The 17,268-nt window shown below is 51.8% G+C and overlaps 6 protein-coding genes across 6 annotated transcripts; 3 read left to right on the forward strand and 3 right to left on the reverse strand. All coding sequences in view use genetic code 12, as the record gives it.

Moving 5' to 3' along the window:
• Window positions 1-801: 801 nt before the first annotated feature.
• Window positions 802-4,923, reverse strand: DIURU_000132 (uncharacterized protein; the record flags this gene model as incomplete). Its single annotated transcript, XM_034153850.1, has 1 exon — window positions 802-4,923. The coding sequence occupies one exon, from the start codon at window positions 4,921-4,923 to the stop codon at window positions 802-804; it is 4,122 nt and encodes a 1,373-aa protein (XP_034015077.1).
• Window positions 4,924-6,385: 1,462 nt separating this feature from the next.
• Window positions 6,386-7,516, forward strand: DIURU_000133 (uncharacterized protein; the record flags this gene model as incomplete). The annotated part of the gene is made up of 1 exon (XM_034153861.1): window positions 6,386-7,516. One exon carries the CDS (start codon window positions 6,386-6,388, stop codon window positions 7,514-7,516), a length of 1,131 nt encoding a protein of 376 aa, XP_034015078.1.
• Window positions 7,517-8,314: 798 nt separating this feature from the next.
• SNF2 (SWI/SNF catalytic subunit) lies at window positions 8,315-13,111 on the forward strand (the record flags this gene model as incomplete). Its single annotated transcript, XM_034153872.1, has 1 exon — window positions 8,315-13,111. The coding sequence occupies one exon, from the start codon at window positions 8,315-8,317 to the stop codon at window positions 13,109-13,111; it is 4,797 nt and encodes a 1,598-aa protein (XP_034015079.1).
• Window positions 13,112-13,223: 112 nt separating this feature from the next.
• On the reverse strand, window positions 13,224-14,573 carry DIURU_000135 (glycerophosphocholine acyltransferase; the record flags this gene model as incomplete). The annotated part of the gene is made up of 1 exon (XM_034153883.1): window positions 13,224-14,573. One exon carries the CDS (start codon window positions 14,571-14,573, stop codon window positions 13,224-13,226), a length of 1,350 nt encoding a protein of 449 aa, XP_034015080.1.
• Window positions 14,574-14,842: 269 nt separating this feature from the next.
• Window positions 14,843-15,826, reverse strand: CKA2 (casein kinase 2 catalytic subunit; the record flags this gene model as incomplete). Its single annotated transcript, XM_034153894.1, has 1 exon — window positions 14,843-15,826. One exon carries the CDS (start codon window positions 15,824-15,826, stop codon window positions 14,843-14,845), a length of 984 nt encoding a protein of 327 aa, XP_034015081.1.
• A 740-nt stretch (window positions 15,827-16,566) lies between these two features.
• DIURU_000137 (uncharacterized protein) lies at window positions 16,567-17,250 on the forward strand (the record flags this gene model as incomplete). Its single annotated transcript, XM_034153905.1, has 1 exon — window positions 16,567-17,250. One exon carries the CDS (start codon window positions 16,567-16,569, stop codon window positions 17,248-17,250), a length of 684 nt encoding a protein of 227 aa, XP_034015082.1.
• Window positions 17,251-17,268: the final 18 nt, after the last annotated feature.

The raw sequence follows: 17,268 nt of genomic DNA on the forward strand, positions 1-17,268 counted from the left end.
TGACACAAAACCCAGTTTTTGCAGCTCCCACTCGTCACCAGTGCATATTTGGCGACCATCAGGCATAAACTGCGGGTCCCCCAGGCATTGGCGGCGGGTAAATGAGCGCCAGGCATAAATTGACGGTCAGACAGGCGTCTGGACACGGTGGGGGAGGGCAACTTTTTGCGAGCAATTGTCTCCGGACATAAGCGGTGATATGCAACGGGGGTTTTCTTTTTGTGATTGTGTAATTGACGATAATAACTCCTACAGTTGAATGGGTATGTAGGCGATGTGGCGTGTAAAACTTACATATGAAAAAGGAAAAAGCCACCCTTGAAGTCACTTGCCTATTTTTAAGCTATAGTCTCGCTGTGGAGACTATTAAGCAGTTGTGGACAGTTCTCTCCATACTTGAGCCATCATAGGTCGAAGATGATTACTACACAGAAGTTTCCCTTACTCGAGTTTTAATGAATAGCTTAACGTCTGTTAAGTGAGTAATGACCGTGGTAGTAACATTGGGCTTCCAGTTCAGAGAGCTACATGCTGATTCCATTCACTTCTGAAGCCATTAGTGGAACGATGGATTCTGATGATTTGAATAAATAACAGGTAAGGACAGATATGACCATCGGTCATCTTCTTACAACAAAAAGTTGCTTTGAAATTTACACTCGGCTTACTATCAATTGAGTTTATATGTATTATCACTCGTAAATCATTGTATTATTGACATGTTTTTCCCACCAGTGAAGGTGAAAGTCGTCACCATTAACTTCGCCCAGTGGCATGTACTAACCACTACCCCGGGTCCCTTCAAAACGCCGGGGTTGTTCGCAGCTGCATGAACGAGTTAAAGTCGTAGCTGCCGGTGGTGTAGTCGTAGTACTGGCTGCCGAGGCTCTTACCCCTAGTGTGGCCGCGCTCTGTAGTCTCAGAGACACTGGTATTGCTAGCGTCGCCAGCGTCGCCATTAGCGCCTCGAGAAGACGCGTACAGCTTGCCCACGTCATACATCAGGCGCCGGGCCTGCCGGCGATCGCTCGGTGACTCTTTCAGGGCCTCCTTAGGCGCAAATAAAGGGTCCCCAACCAGCTTAGGGCGGGGACGTCTCGTCTCTGGTTGCATTTGAGGCTTGGTTGGAGTTGGCGACCCGCTGGCGCCAACGCTCGATTGAGAAGGCGACGGCGACTTCGCCTGGGTCCGATCAATTGGAGAGCCCGATCCCATTGTCGGGGGAATCTTAAGCTGTTTCTTCAGCGACTGAGGTGCCCACAGGTGGCGGAAGTGCGCTGCCTTGGGCGGGGGTGTCACTACTCCACGGATATTGGCCATTCTCGGCAGCTTGGGAATCCTCAGCGGCAGCGCTGGCGCTAGCGTCGGCGGCGGAGACATCAGTGATCTGGAATGGGTGTGGTTAGCAACCGGTGACGGCAGAGTGCCTCTAGTCACTGGTGACGGCAGGTGTCCTTTGAAAGGAGGCATCGCTCTCTTGGTAGCTGATGAGGATCCTTCAATCGGTGGCAGAACAGCTTTAACCATTGGCGGCGGCAGAGTGCATTTAGTCACTGGTGAGACTCTCTCAGTGTTTGGTGACCGTTGGTGGAGTTCGCGTGAAGTGGAACGAGAATTAGTAGAGGACGTTTCCTGAGAGTGGTTGCGGCCAACCCGCCACGCTTTGGCTCGGGGGCTCCACTGGTGGGAAGTGGCGGCAATCCCCGTCAAGGGAGGCGAGCCGTCCACTCCTACGGGAGCCCGTTGCTGGTGTACACGGCGGCTCACCTTCTCAGCTATCGTCTCCATTGGAGCAGCACTAACCACTTTCAAACCTTCAACAAACGCCAGCGAGGGTACGCCAAGCTTCCCCACTTCCTTTACTTGGTTGTGAGTGGCTGAAGTTGCTGTGGACACGCCACTAGCTCTGCTTGCGGTCAGGGAGTTGCGGAACAAGTAGTTGCGGCGGTACTTCAGATAAATCAGCAACAACTCGTCGCTATCGTCGTCGTCGTCAGCCACAAGCACCACCTCCGTTGGCTGGCCGCCGATGTCTTCGTGGACGGAGATGAGGATATCGTCGGTGTTGATGCCGTCGTTTGCGACAGTTCCGGCGCCGGTAGTGACGGGAGGCGACGGCAGTTTATAGGCAGTGATGTGGTAGCCGTCGACCATCACCTCCAGCGGCGCCGTCAGCCGAGTGTGCGCCAGCTCCAGCCCCAGGTGGTGGTACAGCAGCATCAGCATCAGCAGCGCCAGCAACGGTGCCGGCACCACTTGGTCAGGGGGAGTGATTGGCAGTCCCGGCAGTGCCGGCGTCGGCAGCAGTTCCGTCAATTCACGGCGCCGCTGGTGAGGGTAGCGCCGGGCGTAAATCAGGTGTTTCGCCTCCAGCTGGGCGTTAGCGCAATAGCCAGCAGTTAGGGAGTCATCGTTAGCGCTCAGTTCAACGAAATCGACGGCATACTCCACAGGGGCTGGCGGCGGCAGCACCACAATCAGCATCTCCTCAGGGGTGGCCAGCACCGCCAGCGCCGCCAGGGTATCACTGGGAGGCGGCGGCGAGAGGATCTTCACCAGTTTGCGGGTGGATTTGCGGCTGTGGTGGTGATTTGGCGTGGTGGGAGTGGTGGGCTCACGAGCGTCAACCACAGTAAACAGCTGGCGCCGGCGGCGGGCCGAATGCGCTGTTTGAGGAGCGACTAAGTCGGCTACATCGATCTGGTGGTGGCTGCGGTGGCGCTGGTGGCGCAGGGGACTCGGCGCACGTGCTTTCCCTTCCTTTTGGTCCTCGACGTCTTTAGGCGGGGCCAATTTAGACCGGTTAAACATCGAGAATGTCGTCAGCGAGATCTCGGTATTGGAGTCACTGTCGCTGTGCATCGCCTCAAAATGGTCATTTATCACCTTTTGCGCTGCCTGTGTCGGTTCGCCTAAGGGCTCAAGGGCCGTCTGTTCGGTCAGCGCCGTCAGCGCCCTCAGGGCGACGTCATCAAATAAAACCAACAGCGACCGGGGTGCCAGCGATGAGTAGGCGCTGGCAGCCACCTGGTTCAAGTCGGGGATCTCGATCTGGCCCAGGGGAGTGGTGTAGCCTCTGGGTTGTTGTTGCTGGTGCACTGGATGCTGCTTAAACTCGGCTTCGTTGGTGATATTAGTGGCATCGTTAGGGAACGAAAAACGCTTACCCATACCGTCATTGCCGCTGTCATTAAACAGTTCTTGGGTCGCTTCTTCGCCCTCGTCGGAAACGTTGTCGACACTGTCGGAGTTATCCTCAATCGCGTCAAGAGTCTGATTAACGGTGGTGTTCACTCCCAGAACGTCCATATACGCTCCAATGACCAGGTCCTCAAAGTAGTGCAGGTTATCGTGCAGCGGCAGTCTGAGGAACGCCTGGGGCGCCATCTGGACCAAAGCACTCAGCCCGAAATTACTGAAGTTTCTCCCTCCCTGGCGCGGGCTGGCCGCTCCAAAAGTGGCTGTTTCCTCTTCTTCCTCATCCTCTTCCTCCTCCTCTTCTCCTTCGTCCTCTTCGGTGACCCATTCGGCGGAACTGTGGCGCGGTTGGCGTGACGGCTTATCAGCTAACGAGATGTCCACCAGCTGCTGGAGCAGGTCCCACAGACTCGTCAGCGACGTCAGATTATCCGAAGCAACACGATCAGTGACGGGAGGTGCTGGTGCTGGTGCCAGGGGCCGCTCAATGGCAATGCAACGCTCTTGAGTCGCTGGGGGACTGCGGAGGCCTTTACCAGGAGAAGTAGTCAAAGTAAACGTTGTCGGAGCTTGACTGGGGGTCAGCACCGTCAGCCGCAGCGTTTGTGACCCTGAACGAGCTAACACGGGAGGCTTTTTCGCCGTGGGCGCCGCCATTGGCGCCATCACTTTAATCCCTGTACGTACCGGTCGTGGCTTTGTGGGAGTGGTAGGCGCCGCAGTAGCCACTGGAGGCATCGAATACCGTTTCGTCTTTACCAGTAAAGGCAGCGCATCCCATTTGGTGTCGATTGCCATCAGTTTAGGGCGAGTCTTTGTTTGCGGCGGCGATGAAGTAGGGGTCGATTGCGGGGCGTCCCACGGCTGATTCCAGGCGAATTTCAGCTGCCACAGACTGAAAAACAGCGGCGATTTAGTGGATTTAGCCTGGCGAGGGGGGGTAGCCACGGGAGTGGTTAAACTAGCGGCGCTGGTATCGGCGCCAATCGCGCTCGGCGCCATAGTGACTGGCGCCTTTGTCGGGGTTGGCGCACTCTGAGATGGCCTGGGAAGCTCGGGAAGGCGCTTATTCTTATTAATGATGACGCTATCGTCGCCTTCATCACCTTCATCGTCGTCTTCGAGAATTTGCAGGGGCATTTCCTTCGCCAAATCACGCGACGGGCGGCGCACCAGCGCTAGGCGCCGGCGCACGCTCAGCGCCCGCGACAGCGTTTCTGACGATTCTTCAATGATCAGCAACTGGTCAGGCACTCGTTTACCGCCCTTATTAGCTGCGGGCGGGAGGAAAAACGGGTCGCCGTCGAGGTCGTCGTCGACGCGCTCGTAGCCAAGCCCCGTGTACACTAAGCGGCCCGGGTTCAGCATCAGCAGCAGCAGCAGCCCCATCAGCGCCATCAGCACGTCCAGCAGCGCCATTTCCGGCAGCTGCTGCGGCAGCACCTGGGGCAGCGGCGACAACTTCGGCGGCATCATAATCTGGAAGGGGATGGGGATCGTATGCGGGCGCAGCGACGACGGGAGGATGTGGAGCTTCAGCGCCATCGGCAGCAGCGACCACTCCTGCCATCGCGCCAGCAGCGCCCGCGACCCGTCCAGCGACACCAGCGCCGCCAGCGAGGCCAGGCCGGGGCCACTAGAGGCGGTGCCGGTGGCCTTGATGGGGGAGCGTGCTCGGCGCTCGGGGCGCTCCGGCAGCGCCAGCCGGGGGCTCCGTGGAGGCATTGTTTGTCGGTTGGAAAAGTTGGTGGTGGTAAGTGAGAAATGGGGGATGACGGTGGCAGGTGGGCAATTAAACGTTTTCGGTGGTGTTATGATTTGCGCCGCATCAGGAAGCGGGCGTCGGAAGTTTAATGGGGACACGAGGTGGGATGGGTGGCAGAAACGTCCGAAAGTTACTAAACGACTTAATGAGAGAGTTAGCAGGTAATTTGGGGTGGTTTGGGGTGGTTTGGGGTTCATTTGGGGTCGTAGTACTCGTCTCTTTAGCACCATTTTATGGTCGCGTGGGGCGCTTCGATATCCCGATTGGGGCATAATGTAAACACTGATGCCAAAATGAGGTAGATTACTTACAGCGTGTGACCGTCAGATATACCAGCCATCTTAAGTACAAAACGGGCACGTGAGAGAAAAGGGCCTGTGATTTAGAAGGTAACCCTGATTTAGGGAACCAACGAAGATCGTTTTAAAAGTTAGAGATGAGCTATTAGAAAAGTGATTCATATTGTGGCACAAACAATGGATCCAGATGGTTTTCGAGGTGGTGGTGGCGTGGATGTAAGTGTGTGCCTCGGAGTTAGAGTTGCGACATCAGCGGCTGGAGTGTGGTACAATGGTCGTCTCAACCCTAAGCAAAAAAGATTGGCGACAATTTCGCTTCATGAATGTTTTCCTGCACATAGTCAATGAGCTCCCTATAAAGTGCGACCTCACTGAGTGAAAAACTTCATACTCCCACCAACCTCAACCCCCAGCCAGTAAGTACCATGACGAATACCTTTCATATATGTATTTTTCTGGCATCTCTAATGTTAGGGCTTTTCAGCTCGATGAATACAACTTTTGACAATTATCTGATCAGTACTAACAACCCAGAAACATGATAAATCTTTAAATCTTGTAAATCCCCCGATGCGATGACCTCGGGTCTCGTAACCCCCCATCACCGAAGATAATGGCCGTGATGGCTTAGCCCATTTTCATTGTCTACGGGTGAGTTACCACTTATGGGGTTGCCTTAACCTTCAAGAGTAACAACCATACTGGCGTCATTGCTGAACCTGCCACCTGTGAATCACCCAGGCAAATCGCGATCCCGGGGGTAATTACAATGAATTTATTACAAACCCAGCGACAAACCACTGATTAAAATTGTTTAAATCATTGGTAAAAGCTCAACTCAATCGTTTTAACTCATATTCATTGCTTAGATTACTTTACTAAAGTTTTCGTCGTTGTGTAAATTTGTCTTTGAAGCTCATGAGGCTCTATTATAGCGTAGACACAACACTCACCAAAGTCATCTATCGCATACATGAAACCTAAATCAAACAAACTTCTTCAATTTTTTTTTAATTCTACTCTGGTGTTTCCAGTTTTTTTTCTCTGTAAGTGTCTGACATTTGGTCCTGTCCCTCTTAGCCATGTTTTTCTCACACTCCGCACCATCACTACCGACCACCGGATGGATGAAACCCCGGTCGACGAGTTGTTCGACGCCTCAGCCGCGAGCGTGACCCCGCCAGCCAACCCCCAGCCACGGCTGGTGGCGTTCATCATCGACCACCTGGCGTTCGTCCGCGGGATCGGCAACATCAAGCGGTGGTTCAACCGCGACTACCTCCACGCTAACACCGCCAACCCCGCCACTGACGGTGCCAAAACCAACCCGATCGACCTCACGATCTTTATCCCGCTGTATACGCTCCACGAGTTTGATTACGTCAAGAAAGGGACGCTGATGCAGGCGACAAATGCCCGCGAAGCCATCCGGTTTGTCGACCACTTATTCGAGACGGAAGACGATCTCGATAACCCTTATATTCATTACCATTTGGCCATCGAGTCGCTGAGAGAACAGGGCCCCGCGTGGCCCCAGTGTCTCAAGTTTAAGGTGCACACTCCCCGGGTAGGCGACTTCCCTAATTATAAGACGCAATTCGATTCCAATTTGCTTGGCCAGTACGACGATGACGTTATTCAGTATGAGAACTCGGCTCGGTACCAACACGCCCATGCTCACGCCGATGAGCCGGCGGAAATGCCTCTGAGATTACGCTACCTTATTCGCCCTTGTATCTATAAACGGTTCATTGAACTGAGACCTCCCGGGGCTGGCGAGTATAAGTTGGTCACTGAGGACCCTATCACCAAGATCTGGGCCCAGCTGTTCGGTATTGACTGTCTCAACGTCAATGAAGCGGAATTGCTTATGTTTAACCAGTATGATATCAGCAACGCCAACTATGACCCTCACCGTTCACTCGGCGATGAACCGTTGGCCCATACCATGCACCTGACCATCGATACTACTCAATACGAGTACTCCCACGCCAAGGAGTACCACCCAATCAAGACGAAGGGCGATAAGAGAAAACATAATAAGAAAAAAGACACCACCGACGATAAGTCTAAGGACAAGGAAACGTCTCTATTGAAGGACAAGCCTCACTCCAAGGAGAAACACCGCAAACCACGTAAGGTGCGCCAACCGATTCGTGATGTTGTCAACGAGAATGGCGACGAAATCAAGCGGGAACGGTTTGATGTGATTAACTACGCCCCGCGCGGCCAAGGCATGCTCTGGAAGCCATAGTACGGGGAACATTTGTGTCTTGAAATGAATAGGTGGTGACGTTGCTCAGGAGTATCCTATTTAGCACCCGGCATTTAGCGCTGTGGTCGTTGCTGGAAATCACTTGATCTAATAATACCATCAGTGGAAGCTTACACTTTGGTAATTAGTCTCATAAGTAGCTAAGCACTCACCCCCACATCAATTGTAGTCGTTGTAAATTAGAACTATAAGGTTTAGTAATGGCATTCTCTCTATAGATTCGAGTCACTATCATTTGGATATTTCATTGCTTTTGGGAGTTTTTCGTAATAAGTAAGAATTTATCTTTCTGTGATGATAAATCCGTGTTTTCTTCCACAGATATCACAGAATCTTAAACTTTTCGCTGAATATGGATTTATTTCGGATAAACTCATATCTAGACATTTACTATAAGTATAGTATGGAACCCCACTGAGTCAAGCCATAGAACTATACTTACTATCATCTTTCATCCCTAATAGCCTACATCTAATCGATATATCATCTCAATTGATGGTATTTTTAATTATTCACAGTAGCCGTTGTCTCGCCCCTCATTTCGCATTTTTCGTTGCCTGAGTCTCCCCTCAAACTTATTCGCCACGGCGCGCGCGACGCGACATACTCCAGGGTCGTGTCCGTACCACCGCACTCTAGCCAACCTCACCCTAACCACACACTCTCTCCACTCACCACACCTCCCACACTTCCCAACCCAACCGGTGCCTGGCCACACATACCTGCCGTTTACACGCTCCAAATTCTCTCCAAAGCGTCGTACCAATCAATCCAACCATGGATAACTTCACCCCGGAGCGGCTCGAGCAACTCACGCGCCGCCGCCAGGAGCTCTACAACCAGTACGGCGACCGCGCCGTCCAGTTCCCCGAATTCAACCAAATCACGAAAATCCTCAAGTACGTCAAGATGCAGCAGCAGCAGATGGGCCAGCCCCAGATGAACCAGCCGCAAATGGGCCCGATGAGAGGCCAGCCGGTGCCCCAGGGGATGATGCCTCCCCAGGGCGGCGTGAACCCTCAGCAGCCGCCGCCGCCGTTTGCCGGTGGTGGCCGGCCGCCCCAGGCTCAATCGCCGATGTTTAACGGGGCTACCAACGGCGCTCCGACGCCACAAGGGTTCCAGGCGCCGCCGCCGGCAGCGGGAGTGGCCATGGGCGGTGCCCCGGAACTGGCGTTTACTAAGCAACAAATGCAGATGGTCAAGACTCAGCTCACCATGCTTAATTATTTGAAGAATCCTCAGCCAACTAACGCTCCGTTACCGCAAAACGTGGTGGATTTTGTCACTAACGAACGCAATTGCTACGCCCAGGGTCCTTATTTACCAGCAAAGAATGCCGTTGGTGGTGGCACCAATAATCCTCAGACCACCGAACTGCCGTTCCCGCCACCGCCTATTGCCGATACGCCTAAACTGACGCCGGGGCTTGATAAACTGGGGGTGACGCTGACAAGACCTACGCCCACTATGGGAGAACGGCCCCAGCCGACAGTGGAGGTGGTCGACGATAGTTTACCCGTGGTATACGCCCCGCACCCACCAGTACCTCTATCGGACCTTATCCCCGATCTAAACGAGACCAAGAAGACGGTGGTGCCGGTGATGAACCCGTTAGACCAAGTGGACACGTTCGAGCGACCCGACCATTCGCACCCTAAAGTGCCGTTTGCCGATATCGACAAGCCTGAGACACGTGTCATGCAACCCTACCATGGTTTCCAGAGCTTCTCTATGGGCGAGATCGTCAATAACTGGGAGGTGATGATGGCGATGCGCCAAGACGAGTACCGTACTCAATTGAAGCAGAAGCTAGAACTGTGTTCTGCAGAGGAGAAATCGCACATCGAAGCCGAATTGGCTAAGCTTGATTTACTTCCGCTACAAAAGACGCTTCGCGGCCACGTCTTGCTGCAAGTGTGGTTCTCAAAGCTGGCGTTGCCGAGCAGCCACCCTAACTTTTTGGCGAAATTCTCGCAGTTGCTGATGGAGAACGTGTACCAGTGCCACGAGCTTTACCGTCACCAAATGCAGACGCTTTTACAAGTACAGAACCGCAAGCACCAGACTACTATCACCGACATTTTGCTGTTCCGCGCTGAGGAAATCGCCGCTGCTGGCCGTCGCAAGGAACGCATGGCCCGGTTTGTCACTAAAGTGGGGCTGTTCCACAACCAGGTGGCTAAGGAAGAGCAGAAACGGGTGGAAAAGATGGCCAAACAGCGTTTGCAGGCGCTTAAGCTGAACGACGAAGAAGCGTATCTTAAATTGTTGGACCACACCAAGGATACTCGTATCACCCACTTGCTTAAGCAAACCAATACTTTCTTGGACTCGTTGGCAGCAGCAGTGCAGACCCAACAAAAGGAAACTCTGGTCAACCTTAAACAGCGAGGCATCACCGCTGAAGAAATTCCCGAGGAAGACCCTGAAGTCAAGCGGGAAAAGATCGACTACTACCATGTGGCTCACCGTATCAAGGAAGAAGTCACCGTACAACCGTCAATTCTCGTTGGCGGTACGCTTAAAGAGTACCAATTGAAGGGTTTACAGTGGATGGTGTCGTTATTTAATAACCACCTTAACGGGATTTTGGCAGATGAAATGGGTTTAGGTAAAACCATTCAGACCATCTCGCTCATCACCTACTTAGTGGAAGTAAAGAAGATCCCCGGTCCGTTTTTGGTGATTGTGCCGTTGCTGACGCTTACCAACTGGAATATGGAGTTCGACAAGTGGGCGCCACTGGTAAAGAAGGTCACTTATAAAGGTACCCCCAACCAGCGTAAGATTCTTCAAGCGGATATCCGTCTGGGTAACTTCCAGGTGCTTCTTACCACGTTCGAATACATCATCAAGGATAAGGGGCTTTTGCTGCGCATCAAGTGGGTGCACATGATCATCGATGAAGGGCATAGAATGAAGAACGCCAAGCTGAAGTTGCTGGAGACGTTGACGCAAAACTACCACACCGACTACCGACTCATTTTGACCGGTACCCCGTTGCAAAACAATTTGCCGGAATTGTGGGCTCTTCTTAACTTCGTTCTCCCTAAAATCTTCAACTCAGTAAAGTCGTTTGACGAATGGTTCAACACTCCGTTTGCCAATACTGGTGGTCAAGACAAGATCGAGTTGAGCGAAGAAGAGGCGTTGTTGGTGATTAGAAGATTGCACAAAGTGTTGCGGCCGTTCCTTTTGAGAAGATTAAAGCGTGACGTCGAAAAAGACTTGCCTAATAAGGTGGAAAAGGTCGTCAAGTGTAAGGCGCTGGCGTTGCAACAGAAGTTGTACCAAATGATGTTGCACCACAACATCCTTTATACTGCTGACGAAAATGGGGCTCCTGTTTCGATTAAGAATGCCAACAACCAGTTGATGCAATTGAAGAAGATCTGTAACCACCCATTTGTCTACGAGGAAGTGGAAACTTTGATCAACCCTTCGATGGAAAACTCTGACCAAATCTGGCGTGTTTCGGGTAAGTTTGAGCTTTTGGACCGGGTGCTTCCTAAGCTCAAAGCTCTGGGTCACCGTGTGCTTATTTTCTTCCAAATGACTCAAGTGATGGACATTATGGAAGACTTTTTGAGACTTCGCGGCCTCAAATACATGCGGTTAGATGGTGGTACCAAATCTGACGATCGTACTGGTTTGCTTAATAAGTTCAATGCTCCTGATCTGGACTACTTTTGTTTCTTATTGTCGACTCGTGCTGGTGGTTTAGGGCTCAACCTTCAGACTGCCGATACCGTTATCATCTTTGACACCGATTGGAACCCTCACCAGGATTTGCAAGCTCAAGACAGAGCTCACAGAATCGGGCAAAAGAACGAGGTGCGGATCTTGCGTCTCATCACCGAGTCGCTGATTGAAGAAGCGGTGCTTGATCGTGCCCACCAAAAGCTTGAGATCGACGGTAAGGTTATTCAGGCTGGTAAGTTCGACCAGAAGCTGAGTGCTGAAGAACAAGAAGCGTTTTTGCGGGCGTTGCTTGAAAAGGATGAAGAGCGCAGACAGGAGAAGGACGGTGATGTGGTTGAAGAAGATGACGGTGTCGATAACGACGATGAGCTCAACCAGGTGATTGCACGTGACGACGACGAGTTGATATTGTTTAAAAAGATGGACGAAGAGAGGCAAGCGGCGCAAAAGGACAAGCCGTGGACTCTGCGGTTGTTCACTGAACAAGAGCTCCCCGACGTGTATAAGCGTGACCCGAAGGAGCTTATCCAGAAGAATGAGATCAATGCGGATTACGGTAGAGGTAACCGTGAGCGTAAGGTCCAAAGCTACGATGATGGGATGACGGAAGAACAGTGGCTTAAGAAGATTGATGGTTATGCCCTGGGTCAAGAAGATGACGCTTTCACTCCTCAATCAGGGGGTGGACTGAAGAAACGGTCTCGTACTAAACGTAAGCGAGTGGATGACTTCATTGACGATGACTCTGACGTTGAATCGGCTGGTCTGAAGCGGCAAAAACTGGCGACGCCTCGTGCTCGTCCCAGTAGAGCCAAGCTGGCCAACAACAAAAAGGGTAATATCCACTACCGGCTGACGCCGCTGATTGACCCATTGGATCCCCAGCAACGTGAACAGCTTCAAACGCAGATTGAGATCATCTACGACGCGATGGTGACCCACGTGAATGCCGACGAGCGCAATTGTCTGGAAATTTTCATGGTCAAACCGCCGAAAAAGATCTACCCGGACTACTACGTGCTCATCAAATACCCCATTGCTCTCGATACCATCAAGAAGCGCATCACCAACCTCACCTACACACTGATTCGTGAATTCATGGAGGACGTCCACTTGATGTTCGCCAATGCCCGCATCTACAACGAAGAAGGGTCGTTTGTCTATGACGACGCCATTGAACTTGAAGAGTTGGCTCTGGATAAGTTGCGTGAAATCGCCGTCGGCCACATCCCTCTGAATGAAGTGGAGGAGATCTTGGACTTTAAGCAGTTTGACAACCAGTGGCTGCTTAAGCCGTTGGCGTTGCCTCAACAGGCAGCAATGCCGGCGCCTCCGGAAATGAAGCCGCCTCCTCCTCCCGCGGTGCCGCCTCAACAACCGGTACCTCACCAGGCTCCCATCCATCACCAACAACAAATGCAGCAAATGCAGCAGCATGCTCAACAGCAGCAACAGCAACAGCAACAGCAACAACAACAGATGAACATGGGCCACCACCAGATGCAACAACAACAACAGCAGCAACAGCAGCAGCAGCAGCAGCAAAGACAGCAGCCTCCCCAGCAGCAAATGGCTCAAGCACCGCAACAACAACAACAACAACCTCAGCAACAACCAAACCAAGGCCAACAGCAGCATCATCAGCAACAACAACAGCAACAGCAACAGCAGCAACAACAGCAGCAACAACAACACTCGCAAATGATGGAGCTGGACATCATGATGACCAATGGCGACCGCGACATGGGGTTGCTCAACATGGACATTGGCGGGCCCGACCTGGTGCTTTCGTTGGACGACGACGACTTGAAGCTCGACTCCAACGAGTACGACATGGGGCTTGATTTTGCGTTGGACTTGGAAGGGTGATTTTGTCGTCTGAGTATATTAATCGTTTCCGTTCTTGTATTATAATTGTCACTTGATAGAAAGTGGCAAAACTTTGATGAATAGTTAATGTCAAATCCTATATAATAGATCATTAAGCCGTAGTTTCCGCCCGCTGCATCCCCGTAGCGGTGGCGGTATTGGTATTGTTCCCGCTGCTCACGGTAGAAGTCGTTGAGTGGTTATCGGTCTGGTCGCCCAAGTGGATATCGACAATCCCTTCTTCACTCATCGCTTGTGGTTGAGTTTGAGGAGACCACTGGATCTTTTCTCGCTCAAGCTCGGCGACTTCCTTTTTGAGCTTAGCCACTTCCTTCTCAAAGCGTTTGCCGAAGATATCGATATAGTAGGTGGCACCGTTATAGCAGGCCCAGGCAAATACTGAGAACACGAACACGCCGCAGGCGTGCTTATACTTAAACCAGATGGGACAGGGAAGCATAGTAAGCATCTGGTAGCCGAATTGGATAAGAGTGAAGGCACCGATTTGCATCCAGTTATAAGGTAAACTGTTCACAAAACGACCAAGCGGTGAGTTCGCCTTCAGTTTCCGCAAGTGAGTGAACGAAGTTACTTTCCCCAGTTCGATTTTACGGGCTTTGCGGATAGTAATGAAGTAGTGATAGAGCACTTGCCACACTGAGTAAGTGAGGGCAGTGTACCATATCCCTTTGGCAAAGTCCCACAGAGCGATATTCAGCACCCCAGAAAACCGCAATTGTTGGTAGAGCGGGTCAATTTCGTGGACAATGACAAACATCGTCACTGGAGGCATAATGTGAATAAAACTCAGCGTCGTCTTCTCAATCAGGTGGAGCACTAACGAATTGCGCCAAGTGATCACGGCAAACGATAGCGTCCCCAACAGCAATGAGAACACTGAGATGAAAAGATTTTGCAGCCAGGGGAATAGCCACAAAAACGCCATCACCAACAAATTGACATAGTAGCACAAGTCGGCCAAATAGTACTCGTAGCCCATTTTAAAATAGGTATAGAATCTGATGGGCATGAGCAATACAAACAAACACGTGTGGAACACGTGGAAGTGCTCGGGGTACTTGCCGATGATCAAACCGGCGACAAAGATACAGCACAAGGCAAACGCGTAGAACGCCTTTTCCGTGTTCAGACTGACCAATTGGCTATGGATACGTTCGTCAAACTCGTGGACTTTAGCGTTAAGCTCTTTTTGGAGCCGGTGGACGTCGCCCATCTTCCGTTTAGGGTAGTCCTTAAACAGCTTGAGCTGGCGGTCGGTTTTCGACCGCATCTCGTGGAACTTCTTGCGGGACTTGTCGGCGGCCCCATCGAGGTTGAAACCGAAGTCAAAGTCTCTGAATAACACGTTTCCAAGGGAAATCGTCAGGTTGTTGCGGGACAACGGGCGCAACTGGGGCGACACGGAGGCACTGCCCGCGGCGCTGTCGACGTCGCTGAGCATGGAGCGGGGTAATTGGGACTCGATAAGGAGGGTGGAGTGGTAGGGAAAGTGGAGCAGGGGTTGGGTAGCGGGAGTTTGCTGGAGTAGTTTGCGGTGTTATCGGTTGGACCACGTGAAGTCATGCACCGGTACGGCGCGAGCCGATGACGTCATCGATGGCAGATCTAGAGATATATAGGCGACCAAAAAAAAGACAAGCGATATTAAAATACTCTATAAACTATAGCACGCACACCGTTCAAAAACCAAGTAGAAACACACCCACCCTTTTAGACCTTGAAAAACGGGTGGTCCATCGTCTCCTTGGCGGTGGGGCGCATCTGGTGGTCGTAGGTCAACAACCGGTCGATCAAGTCCACCACCTCGGGGATGGCCATGTGCTGGTTGTCCTTGGTGATAAACAGCTCCCACGGCTTGCGGGGGTAGTTGCCCAAGATGCCGTCGTACTCGGGACTGAGTTTAAGCCCGTACTTGGCCAAGTAGGCCAACAAGTCGTCGGTGCCCAACACCTTGGCAATCTGGACTAACTGGTCGTTGTTGGAGTCGCCTCTGAAGAACGGCTCTTTGTTGAAGATGATGGCGGCAAGCATACACCCCACCAGCCACAAGTCCAACAGGTAGTCGTACTGCTGTAAGTTGACCAACAACTCCGGTCCCTTGTGGTATCGCAGCGCCACTCTGACGTTGAAATCGGTACCAGCGTGGTAGAACTCAGCGAGCCCCCAGTCGATTAAACGCAATTTGCGTTGCAACGGGTCGATCATGATGTTTTGCGGCTTGACGTCGCGATGGATAATCCCCATCAGGTGACAGTAATCAAGGGCAATAAGCAACTGAGTAAAATAGTACTGGATGTCAGCGATGGTGAACTTGGGGTAGAGCACTCTGAAATCAACATTATTCACTTTTTCAAACACGAGGGCGGGGATCTTCAGCTGTTCGTCGCGGACGATATCCAAGAGCCCCACCACGTTGGGGCCGCCGGTTAAGTTCTGCAAGATCTTCACTTCGCGATAGATCTTTTTAAGCTTGACGGGCTTGAGCACTTTGATCACACAGGGCTCGTCATTGAGGACGTTAACCCCTTGGAACACTTCGGAGTACTTCCCGCGCCCGATTTTCAGGATGATCTCGTAGTGGCGGATGTCCCCCCACTCGATCTGGTGGTTTTCGTAGTCCCAGTACTCCCTGGGCTTGTGGGCGTTGACGTCGGCGTATACTCGTGCCTTCGAGTATACTCGGGTCGATAACATGATCTCACCGTCAGTGTGCCCCTCGTGATAAACTAGACGAATTGCCCCAGGTGCGACTCGAGATGAGCGCCACACCCGAGGCAAGAGAGAGAACACTACGATATATCTAGATATGCTATTTGTGATAGTATTTCTTAGTCGTCACTAGTGTAATCTAATAATTCGTGGCTTACAATTTTTGGTTGGCTTAGAGAATTACTGGTAGTCAGTGGTTAGGCGGGGTGGGTGGCGTAGTGGTTAAAGTGGGGTTAATCGAGAACAATGGCGTCCCCCTGTAATCACTTATTAATGATCAGTTAACGATAACGAACATCAACGATGTCATTGATTTTAAATATCCGTGACTCGGCTAGTTTCGGCTGGTTAGCATCAGTGTTGCTAGTGTCATCGTTAGTTTGTTATCAAAGTGAGCCGATTCGGAGCGACCTCGGGTTTTGTGGTCCCCTGGCAATTCATTGGACTACTGTCGATATCCGGTTGAAGGTAAACGTTTGAGGGTAGAAGCTAGGGATTATGTAGTCTTTAATTCCGCATTGGCCACTCTCTATGTTTACATTAGCCACGATGGCAGCAAAACCATCCATTGTCGCCCCAATTTGCCCTCACCAATTATTACCCAATTTATTACCCAATTTAACCAGTAGTTCCCTAGATATGTCAATTCCATCTCCACCAGTTTTAAATAACAATTTTAATACCCGAACTGTCTCTGACTACCAATATGCTTATTGTGGGGCGCGATGAGGCTCATGAGGCTCGTCGACGGCGACGCGGAACTCGAGGTGATAATCGGCGATGTCCCCGTCGACGACGAAGCCCATCGTTTCGGCAACCACTTTGACCACCACCGCATCCCGCTAGCGGTGATCCGAGCGCTGGCAGTGCCTGTGTATACCAAAGATGCCGCCACTGAGGACTGGTTCCGCAAGATGGTGGCTGCCCCCTCCGTGGCCGTGAAACCGGTGCTGGTGATGTTTGAGGCTAAGCAACTGGGCCGTCTCTACGTGTTTTACTATCGAGAACCAGGCATAGGCCTCATTATTGTTGATTTCTCCTTACTTGACCGTCCTGTCAATGCCTGCGTGAAACCCCTAAATTTGATCCAAACACCAGCACCAGAAGCCACCCAAGCCAAGAGAACCGAGAGCAATGTGCTTGATCAGTTTATGGACCACCGTAAACGGAAACTGGTCCCGGAAATCAGACCGCCACAACCGGAAATCCAGCTTAGTAAAGCCGTGGCCAAATCAGTGATGCTGGGGCTCCGAATACGAGGATTGACGACTGCTGATGACCATACAAAACAGTTATACCAGCTTACGGTGAAGGCAGCGACATTCACCTTGAAACGACGGAAACAGACTCCATCGGCAGCGGAGATCCAGGAAGTGGTCGAACGCCTCTTGGAAGTGATGGCTGATTAAACGGAGACGTGATGATTG

This window comes from Diutina rugosa, assembly GCF_008704595.1.
Source record: "Diutina rugosa strain CBS 613 chromosome Unknown scaffold15_size221551, whole genome shotgun sequence".
NCBI lineage: Eukaryota > Fungi > Ascomycota > Pichiomycetes > Serinales > Debaryomycetaceae > Diutina > Diutina rugosa.